Here is a 12,018-nt window from a genome sequence, read left to right on the forward strand (position 1 = left end):
CCGAGGGAGGCACTACGCGGATGATGAAGAAGTTATTGATGCAGTACGACGTTAGCTCCGACATCGACCAGTGGAATGGTACCGTGCAGACATACAGGCCCTCATTTCAAGGTGGCGTAAGGCCGTAGCATTGAATGGAGACTACGTTGAAAAATAATGTTGTGTAGCTAAAAGATTGGGGAATAACCTGGTGTATTTCAATGCTGAATAAAACAACCCCTGTTTCAGAAAAAAAATGTGTTGCATTACTTATTGAACTGCCCTCGTATTTTATGTCGTCCAGCCATAGATGCCGCTAGTCACTGCATTTAATCAAGCCTGCCTGATTACGAAGAACTTTTTCTGCACGTACGAGGCTATCACGCTGTGTGGAAAAGAGACTGCAACGAGAGCACTCGAAGTGTGCAGGTGGGCGGGCGACAGTCAGCTGAGGTTCCCGCCGCCGCCCCTTTGGATCATCAGGATGGAATCGCCCAGGACCTCAGACTGTGTTTCTGTTCAGTGGCCAAGTTGTGTGAGCTCTGCCTGGGGCCGGATTTTTGATTGGTCTAATTTAACGATGAAGACGAAACAACATAGGTCTTAGCCCTCTGCTGCCCGCACCGAAACTAAATTTATTGTGCGATATCTCTCTTTGTCATTCTAGTAAAGCCAGCTAGTAATCTTAAAAAGTATTAGAGTCCCTTATTAGCTCTCTTTTGTGTTAGCCATAGTTACTTCAATTACAAATTGTAAGCCATATACACTGCTACACAAAAAAAAAAAACAAAAAAAAAAAAAAACGCACAGCTAACGGCTAATCCGAATTGGACGGAAATCGGAAATCGGTAGATGTGATGTACATGTACAGACAGACAAATGGAAAATTCAGCAAGTCAATAACGCGTTGGCCTACCTCTGTTCTCAATGCAAAGAGTTATCCGGCTTGGCACTGGTTGATAGCGTTGTTGGACGTCCTCATGAGAGATATGGTGCCAAATTCTGTCTAAATGGAGCGTTAAATCGTCAAAATCCTGAGACAGTTGAAGGGCGCTGACCATAGTTCTCCAAACATTCTAAATTGGGGAGAGATCCGACGACCTTGCTGACCAAGGTAGAGTTTGGCAAACACGAAGACTAGCAGTAGAAACTCTCGCTGAAATGTAAGACCAGGATGGCATGCGACGAAAGGCAACAAAATGGGGCACAGAGTACCATATACGTACCGCTGTAATGCCAGGGCGCCGCCGATGACAACCAAAGGGGTCCTGCTGTATAAAGAAATGTCACTCCAGAACATCAATCCCTGCTGTCAGGTCGCATGGCAGGCGACGGTCAGGTTGATGTTCTACCAAAGTCCAGGGCGTGTCTAGAAACGTCTTCGGCCTGAAATATCATTGAGCGTGGAATATCATTGACTGGAGTAGTCTTCAGTGACGAGTCCCGCTTCGAACTGAGCCCCGTTGACCAGATGTCTCCCGTTCAAGTCTAGGTTCACACAATTTCACTTTAAAGATGGTTTCAACATCGTTAGCTTGTCATGTTTTTATAAGTTGGTTTTACTCCAATTTTCTACGTGCTGTACTCCGAACGAACTGTGCAGTTTAGATTTTACCGTTCTATTAGTATTTTTTACGATAGGTCCCTGTCTTATAAATAGCGATTGCTCCTGCCCTGCTAGACTATCGGCTTATTCGTTACCACTAACACCTGAGTGACTAGGGACCCAGAGCAGATTTATCCTGCTGCTTTCCCCTAGCCTCGCAAGGATTTTATGGCATTCTGCAACGATCTTTTACCTCTTTTCAGGGGCTTATAGAGATTTCATGGTCCTGGGACAGAAACTGCATTTTAGAAGTCCTGCTGATCATAATAATGATAATGATGATTTCCTTGGGGGCACTCTGTCGAGGTCCTGCAGAAAGAAGTCTACTAGCATCCAACGTAGGTAATAACTACTGCGACAAACGTACGTCTGGAGCACAACATTGTATGCGAGTGGGTCACGACCTGTGGGAAAGCCGGAAAAAAAAAGAGTGGCGAAGCGTTTGAAAAGTGATGTTACAAAGTATGTTGAAAAGTAAGTGTGTTGAGAAGAAATTAGAAGGTCCTCTGCATAAATGTCGCGGAGAACAACAGTTTGAAAGTACTGACTACTAAAACGGACAGTTTGATGGGACATGTGTACAGAAAACAGCGAAAAAATGCCCATGATAAAGTCTTATGAATTTTCATTAAAAATATTTAAAAATAGCGTTTTATGAAACGCGTAAACTAGTTTCCGAAGACCAAGCAACTGACGCTGACCCTTAGCGTGGTGCATCAGAGCAATCAGAAGACCGGTAGATAAAGAAAAAAAAAAAAACAAGTCAGTCGAACTGGCTAGCTAGCTAATTTCTCCTCGGCAAGGAGCTAGGTGTATTATAGTGGTAACGTCAAACTGTTGTTTAGTCCCTCCCCCAATAGAGAAGAAAAGTAGCTTCATTGGCAATGTCATTAAATTGGGGTTTTTCTTTGTAAAACGATCGTGTGTGCTAACCTGCTCACCGCTGACGTGAGGTGTTTGCTTCCTGTGTGCAGCTGCCCCCCGCCTAAGGAGTGCTGCGCGCAGGGCTGCTGCGCCTACAGACCACCCCTGCCTCTGCCGCCTGCCACGAGCTTCGTCTTCTGGAACCACTGGTACTTCGGGTGAGCATCCGACACCTACTCGTAGCCAGCTTCTGAGTGCATGCCTCATAATACCAACACGTTCACATTTGATCGCTACAGATTAAACCATTTACTTAGTACTGAACAGATACAGGGTGGCAATTATTGAACTATATGAAGTAAAATCGTCATAACTTCCGAACGGTTTGCGTTTGGACATTCAAACTGCGCCGTTGGCCGCCTGGCATGATGGAAACTAGCGTGGTTTGATTTAGCGACGAAGTCCACTTTCATCTGACTGGGTTCGCCAATAAGCAAAACTGGTGCATTTGAGGGACTGAGAATCCGCATTTCGCAATAGGGAAGTCTCTTCACCCTCAATGGGTGACTGTGTCGTGTGGTATGTCCAGTCACGGAATAGTCGGTGCGGTATTCCTTGATAGTACGTGACTACCGAACGGTACGTGAAGCTTCTGGAAGGCGATTTCATCCCCATTATCCAAACTGACCCTGAATTCGACAAGATGTGTTTCATCAAGACGGAGATCAACCCGCTTCGAAGCAGGAGAGTGATGTCCTGGAGGAACACTTTGGGAACCGCATTCTGGTTCTCGTGTACCCAGAGGCCACTGGCATTGGTCTCGATTCTCCGGATCTGAACACATGCGACCCTTTTTGTGGGACTATGTTAAAGACAAGATGTACAGCAATAAGCCCAGAACCACTGCTGAGCTGAAAACAGCCATTCAGGAGGTCATCGACAGCATCGATGTTCCGACACTTCAGCGGGTCATGCAGAATTTCGCTATTCGTCTGCGCCACATCATCGCCAATGATGGCAGGCATATCGAACATGTCAAAACCAAAACCCGAATATCTGTAGTGACGTTTACATGTTGAATAAAGTGTGTGCACGCCATGGTTTGTAAGTAATTTACTATTTTTTCAGATAGTCCAATAATTGTCGCCCTGAACATTCGTTGGCAACTGTCTAACTATCGTGTTAGTGGAAACAATAAAACGAGATTATGGGCACTGAAATGTGATGAATGTGTAACTGAAATGAAACCGAGACACTGAGAACCATTAGGAACCGAAGAACATATACAAGGTTTTGAGAAAAATTGATGTTTGTCAAAATCAGTTTTATAGGCAAAGCACCGTTCTCAAAGGTTCGATTTGTTTTCTATCCAAGTCTCATCATCCTATATTTCCTATAAAAATTATGTACCCACTTCATACTATGAAATTTAATTAATGTTTAGGATTATTATAATTATTTATGTCAATTCACAAAATTTTCACGTATAGTTTAGTGACAACAGCGTCTTTTTGACTCTTGTGTAGTTTGCAATTAATGTGATACTAGAATCAGAACTTAAATAACAATGGTAAATGTACCACACACACAATTATGGCCTATCACAACACTTCATAGTCCTCGTTATCATCGTTTTCATTACGCACGTTATCTGGCTTGAGGTTCAGAAAAACTATCTGTTCACTTCACGCATGAAATCTAGTAGTTTTCTTAAGTCTTTGTGTCTCAAGGTTGATATTTGACTTCGATTTTCGTATTTGGGCATTACATTTCGCAAGGTATTTGCACACTGTAGGGGAATAACAAATCTTCATCTCCCTCGATGTGAATTGAGGAAAATGGTGGCTTCCCGCGACTCCAATTAAGGATATGCTACTTTAAATGACAGTTCATGACAACCTGTTGAAAACTTCATCATTGTAAAATTTCTGAAATGTGCATTGTGACCACGAACACCTTTTGGTTTGGTTGTGAGGTCCTTAAGGATTCTGGAATCCTCAGCGTCCATTGTACAGACTGGACTGCTGAAACCATGGAATGAGGGTTTATGATGGGGAGTGCCTTCGAGAGCTTCCAGTTTTTTATGGAGAAATGGGTGTAACTGTAGCCAGTGAGAGCTGGATGAAAATTTTGCTTTGAGTCCATATGGAAGTGAATATCAGAGAAATGGGAGAGTTAGAAAATGTTCATATATGCAGTGTAAAGGTAGAGCACTGATGAAGCTGGTTCACCGTAAGATCAACAGGTGTCAGGAGCATGCATAAATATTACAGTCTCAAAATCGATAACGGTGTGCTTTGGACCCATTTGGTTCACACTGCTTCAATTATATGAATACTGAAAATTGGACGGATATTTCTGAAAAACAAACACAATGTTTTTATTTTCTAAAAGCATATGATTTTTTAACGGTTGAAATACGTGAACTTCATTTAACAAATCGCCTGAACACCGATTTACACATCTTGTCACGGAACTCTTCATTATTACCAAAAGGTTTTCAGGTTCTTACTCAGTCAGATCTCTTAAATGCTGTATGTTTAATGGTTTTGTAGCGAAAACATTGTCTTTCAGTATCCCTCACATAGTACAATCATACCGTGTGAAGTCCAATGATCTTGGTGGCCAATCGTTCTTACCCCAGCTTCCTATCACCCTTGAAAATGGCCATCCAAAAATGCACGTACATGTATCTGTAGTGCAGCGAAGCACCACCTTGCTGCCAGTTTCAAGCACAGAGGTATTGTCTGATTCAATAATAACTTCTCTTAACATTGCATGATACCTATCCGCAGTCACAATCCCATAGAAAAAATAAGGCCCTAGTACGTTTTTTCTGCCCATATCGTAACCCCAAGGACATTTAACTTCTCCTCAATAATAAATGGCGCATTTTCAGGAGATCAATGTAAATAGCTGTGTTTAACTCTTCCATTAACCTAAAATTTGTTTCGTCTCAACAAAGGATTGTTTTGTGACAGTTAGGATCACTTTCGCTGCATATCACACACCACTCATAGATTTATCGCCTTCGATCATCACTAACGGCGTGTAGTAATTTACGCTGATAATGCAGTAATGTTTTAAACATTCTCCTTTCGGAAAACTGTTGTTTTTTGAAACTCTTCTTGCAAATTGCTTGGCTGAGGAAACGAACGCCTGTGCAATGAGCTGCAAATTTTCTTCAGTAGTTAGGGACCATTAATATTGGGCGGTCACTGTGTAGTGTCACCTCGAACCTTCTTAATTTCGACCAAATCTTCACCACACCTGTAAAACAAACACCCACTCTTCTGTAGGCAATTATCTCTTCGTAACGGACACTGTTCACCCTTACAATGTACGCACTTATGAGGCCAAGACTCAGACTGTCACTTGTCAACAACAAACAGTTCTGCCATCACTCTTTAAGCAAATTTCGCTGTGCACAGGTTTCACGATTTTTCAGTGTGAGGGGTTAATAATTAATTCAGTAAAATTTGACCATGACCAGAAACGAGAAGGGGTTAACTGACATATGCCGCACTGGGTACTTTAAAATAAAATATTTGATAACATAAAAACGATATAAGAATACTATTTCTTTCTGATTGTAATTAGTTTTGCATTTCAGAGACCATTTTGCATGGTAGATCGTAATGATATGGAACGAGTCATGTTATATTCACATTGCAAATTAATTTGTGCACATGGTTACAGTCTAATAAAAGTTTTTAAGTTTTTTGTAACAAAAATAAAAAAGATGTATAGATATGAATTAATAATTTCTGCGAATCCCCTTTTACACACTACACTAATAGAAATTCTTCTATGGAATAGAAGAAGTTTTTAAGGAGAAACTTTGTCACTTTGTCTCCAATTTTAATTTTGTTGGCTGTCAGACATTTTGTATCACTATGTACGTAATCAAATTTTTTTGTTGCAGCGTTGTGCACACATTTTTGTGCAAAAGACAGCCTTAATGTGGAATAATGAGTGTCACTTTTGCTTCTGGTATTGTAACTATGTACATCATTGTTCCTTTTGAAATGTAGTGAATTATTTACAACAAACTTTAAGGCGGAATAAATATACCGCGAAACAGTAGCGAGAATGCCCCACTCGTTAAGGATACAGGGTACTTTTCTGGCTCAATATTATGTAAAAATCAACACCTATTTCTTTCAGGCACTGATTATAATGTGTACGTTTTACAGATTTTTTGTTGATATCAGGTATCTTTCTAAACAAATTAGAAGTATTTTGAATATTTTTGAACCTGCTTAGGGTTATTAGAAAAAATTACAAAGAAATTGATGCAATTTTGTTTTCCAAAATGCTTCCTCAAATTGTGGTATTATTTAATCCAATGTTATGCATTTGAAGGCGACCAAATTTTTACCAGATATGCATGAGATGATGGCTGAGGTACTACACCTATATAATTCCATGTATTATGTATGTTACAAGGATAAAAAAATATCACATTCTACATTTTAATTTTTATAGTTTTTTTCCTAATACAAATGTTATTTTTTCTATAATTTGGTTGATTCTTCAATAATCTTAGGTCTACTACATATGTATGGACTATTGCAAGTTACAGAAAAAATTAGAACAATGCTTTATAATCTTTAGGAAATATTTGTACCTGAATTCTGAAAAATATAACTTGCGGGAAATTGCGAACGAAGATATGAGTCCAATTAAACTGTGCCTCAGAACATTCCTGAATCACAGTCGACATCCTGCAGCATTTCTTCATCTTCAAGCTCCCTCTTGGCATTCCTTTTAGCGCTTCTTACTCCTTTGGTAACTTGAAGAGAGAATCTTTCAGCTTCATGCACCCATTGTCTTCACACGTACTTGTCACGGTCTGGGCGGCTCGCCCCGTCGGACGTTTGAGTCCTAACTCGGGCATGGGTGTGTGTGTTGTCCTTAGCGTAAGTTAGTTTGTTAGATTAAGTAGTGTGTAGGCTAATGGACATATGTCCTCAGCAGTTTGGTCCCACACGACCTTACCACAAATTTCCAAATTTTTTGTCACACACAAACAATTTATCTTCCATATCAGAGCCACATTTTATGCCTAAATTTCTCAGGACTTCCAACCATCCAATCACTCTATCATTGAAACATGTCACTTCATCTAGTACACCAACGTTTAATGTATTTAGTCCTACAAAAACATTATTAGGCAATCTTTCCCATATGCAATGGCTGAAACTTTCATTTGTGTTCTGAATGCCCACATGAAGACATTTACTAAGCAAAACAGAGTCACTCAGGTCTCTAAAAACTGGTTTTATTTCGTTCATAACAGTCTCAGTAAGAGAATGCTTATGATGGTATATTTGACCACTTTATTTTGCTTTTTGGTAACCACACCATGAATCTGCTCCTTTAGGACAAAGTCCGTGAACAGGGTGGTCATCTGTGGACAACGTATGAAAGTAGGTGGCCCATACAGCTTTTCTCATTGCTGTAACATCATTCAGAGGTGCAGTTCGTCTCACGGCCAGCCCATAATAACTCTGATGAAGGTCTACTTCAGTTTCTGTCAATCTGCCTCTGCCGGACAGAGATTTTCCATCAGACACCAACTTTTATTTCATTTCCCTCCGTAGCTTTCTCAATTTATCACCCATCCTCTTTTGTACATGTCCACTACACTCCAATATTGTTATCAAGGTATCACCAAAAACATTTAAGTCATTAATTTTATTGAAAACTTTAGAGTCCCCATCGCCTAGGTACTTCGTATATCTAGTGTTATAAACGGGCACCGACCTCTGAAATATTTTTTGAGCTCCATCACACTACATACCTCCACTGTAACCATTATATTTCTTAGAACACGGATGTTCAATATGTCCTTCAGTGTTACAATTGCAGGTGTGGCAGTACTTAGATAAGCATTCAACACCAACAACTTTTCCATTCTCCACTTACAACACCATTCGAGGAACGATGTCCTCGATGTTGCAATGTCCCATCAAGTGTAACAGCAATGTCCCTGATTCCACTAATATTTACAGATCGTTCTACTGTACATTTCATAGATGCTTTAGACACTACCGACAAGGCACATAAAAGTATTTTTATGTACTTGCTGAACCTACTGGGAGGAGGAGGAAGGTCCATCAAACCACAAAACGTTTGAGCTGCCTTTTTTCCTTTTCCTATTGCACGCATTGCACACACCAACTTCAAATTCACATAAAATGAATTATGCACAATGTTCGAAGTAATTTTCGAGGTAGATTTATTGCAGGATCTACACAGAACAACTAATTTTGACGCTAAACCCTTCCTGCTACCTTGTTGTTCAGTTATTTCCAGACAGCCTACACCATCACATTATTTACGTTTCGCCACATCCTTTATCAAAGGAGATAAGATGCCCACACCAACAACAAAAAATTAACTACAAACAGCGTCACTGTTAACACAAAAATTTGAATCGCCAGGAGGCATGCCTTGTGGGAGTTTCTTCCCTGAAGAACTGATACATAGGTTACTTTCAACGGTGTGGCTTGCTTTTTTTCTTTTTTCTTTTTTTTTTTTTTGAACTGGTTACCACGGAATTTCCTTTTATTGAATTTCTTTATGCGTGGCATAGTTCGTATTTATGTAGCACTTGGCCAACAAACATTCAGTAACTCATGAACAAACTGCTTCAGCGAAACAAAAGTAAATATTAGCAAAGATAATCATTTACAGACACTAGAAACCTGCGAACATATTCAGTGTATCATACGTACAATCGCTGGAAACAGAAAGTTCACAGTTCTTTTCGAAATTATACTGGTTTACGTAACAGAAATAAAGGGGGCATGGCGGCATACATGACTCTAACTTTAAAATTTAGTATATATAAGCCATTTTTCATTTGAAACCATATAATGTATATATCAATGTAATCAGGAAAGACTAAAGAATTCAATATAGTCATAAAAAATCTTCGATTTTTCCACCATTTATAAGTACCCTGTATCCTTAAACCTGTCCACGAGATGATCATGGGTGAACCCCACATATTCTTACGACACATTTTTGTGCAAAGTATGTGTTCTTCCTTAAAGATGAGTTATCCAAGAACATTATTGTATATGCCAGTGTCGAATGAAAGTATGCAAGATATGCTAACTTACTGATTTGTCTCTCCTCAAGATTTCCATTATTTCTAAGTGCAAATGTGGCTGAACTAAGTTGTTTTAGGAATTCTAAACTGTGCTTTTCCGAAATGAAATTCTGATCAACATTGACACCTAAGAGTTTCGAAATTTCCACCCTATTTATTATCTCCTCATTATTTGTTACTCTTATCACTGGTGCAGTACCCCTAGATGTGTAGAACAAAATATGTCGTGTCTTTTTAAAATTGAGGGTGAGAATGTTCACAGAAAACCAGTTAATGATACTTTTAAGAATTTTGTTTACCATTTCTTCTGTTTCTGTACTTATACTTGGATTGATTACAAAACTAGTGTCATCTGCAAAAAGAAGTAATTCTACTTGTTGTATATTAGACAGAAGGTCGTTCATATATATGAGGAACAATAGTGGACCAAAGACTGAGCTTTGATGAACGCCACACCTGATTTCTTCCCAGACAAAATTATGTCCCTGGACTATATTGGTCCAATTATTAAGTACAGTTATCTGCATTCTTATGGTTGGATATTACACTCTCCTTTGGTTGGCTATAGCATCAGTCCCATACAATTTCAATGCAACTAGGAGAATACTGTGATTCACACAGTCAAATGCTTCAGATAGATCCCAGAAAATACCAATCAGTGCCACTTTATTATTTAATACTTATAAAATCTGTTGAGTGAACATGCAAATGGCATTCTCAGTACAGAACACTTTTGAAACCAAAACAGTAATTTTCTGAGGAAGTTATTGTTACTAAGGCGAAATACTGTTCTAGAATGCGTCACCTTTTCAAAAATTTTTGAAAATTATGTCAGCAGTGAAACAGGTCAACAGTTACTGACATTTCTCGTACCGCCTATCTTAAAGAGCCGTTTAACAACTGCATATTTCATTCTCTCTGGAAAAATGCCATTATTCAGTGATGCATTACATATTTAGTATGAGATGGGGCTTATTATATGGGAACAAAATTAGATGAGTTTTCATTTTTGAGAGAAGGTATAATTTTCTTAATTTCAGAAGGAGAAGTTGGTGATACATATTTTCGAACTTTATGAGACTTTTTCAACATACTACTGTGATTTTTCTCTTGAACAGTTTGTCCCTGTGCTTTCTACTATACTTAATAAATGATTATTAAATATATATGCTACCTGTGTCTCATCACAGGACACAACACACAGCCCCGCGGCGTGTGGCTTCCCCCTACTCCCAGCTGGGGAGAGCATAGCACTGTTAATGTTTTTAAAAATATCGGTAATCCGATATATCGATATTTAGAAAATCACTACCGCCTCTCGATACATCGAAGAAAAGAATCGGTATATCAATAGAAATATCGTCTGCACATTGCAAACATATTGCCAGTTTTAAAGCTGTATATTTAAGCAGTGATTCATTTATTCTTAGATATTCTGTACATCAACAAGCAGCAGCCTGCCTATCCCCCTCACAGTAAGAATTGAAAGAAAACGATGCACGTTCACGCTTGGCGATAACCACTTTGCTAATAATGGTAACTGCATGTAAGTGCAACAATAAAAAGTGTCAGATCGGTCACACATAGTATTTGCTCCAAACACTTCATATCGAGTTCGCGGTTTTTTAAATTTCTGCCAGCGCCAGCGACCTAGCAGTTGTAGTGTCAACATTGCGCGTTGAAGCTAAACGTTGCAGTTTCTGTTGGTAGCGCCGATTACGTCAACATTTCCTCTCACACGTCTCCACCGGCCATAAAGACCAGTCTTGCCATTTAGATTTTTGTTCATCGTTTTCAGCAACTGTTTTTGAAGAACGCCGATGTGAAGAAACAGTCTTTTTCTTTTGTGCCAAATACACTTGCTTCAAAGAGAAGGATTGGACGTGACGAAAACTCAAAAAGTGGTAAGATTCATTCACACAGTGAAAGTAAAAATATGTTCCACTGCAGTTTCAACAGAATAACTTGAAATAATTACCGAAAATTGTGAAAAAATGTAATATAAAATAAAAATGAGGACACTCGATGTTACCATTTTGATAACGATATATTGATATTTTCTCAGTAGCTCTAGTCACGCACACCCAAAGCCCCTGCACTCAGTTCTTTCTTCCCGAGGCACTCACTGGTCTCACTGTCTCCCGTATCGCCATCGTGCTCGGCCTTTTAACTAGCCCCGACGAATTCGCACTAATAGTAGGAGCCCCGAAAATAGCGCTAGCGGAAGATATCGAATAAAGATAACTACAGACAATGAGGCAAAGGCAACTGCGCCACAGCTCATTTAGCAGGCTGTGCCATAAATTTCCTTTCTTAACAATTCGGCTCAGTGCTTCCTCATTAATTATTTGATCTATCCATATAATCTTCGGCATTATTCTGCTGTACCACATTTGAAATGCTTCTGTTCTCTTTTTATCTGAACCTTTTATTGACCGCGTGTCGT

At 39.4% G+C, this 12,018-nt stretch overlaps 1 protein-coding gene across 1 annotated transcript in view; it reads left to right on the forward strand.

The window, feature by feature from the left end:
- LOC126474526 (uncharacterized) overlaps positions 1–12,018 on the forward strand; it is a gene marked incomplete at its 3' end in the record, with an annotated part of 152,876 nt that overhangs the window by 18,449 nt on the left and 122,409 nt on the right. Inside the window, exon 2 of the mRNA XM_050101996.1 lies at positions 2,560–2,667. Within this exon, the coding sequence (XP_049957953.1) occupies positions 2,560–2,667 (108 nt within the window). The remainder of the gene's footprint in view (positions 1–2,559; positions 2,668–12,018) is intronic.

Source organism: Schistocerca serialis, chromosome 4 (assembly GCF_023864345.2).
Source record: "Schistocerca serialis cubense isolate TAMUIC-IGC-003099 chromosome 4, iqSchSeri2.2, whole genome shotgun sequence".
NCBI classification, from domain to species: Eukaryota; Metazoa; Arthropoda; class Insecta; order Orthoptera; family Acrididae; genus Schistocerca; species Schistocerca serialis.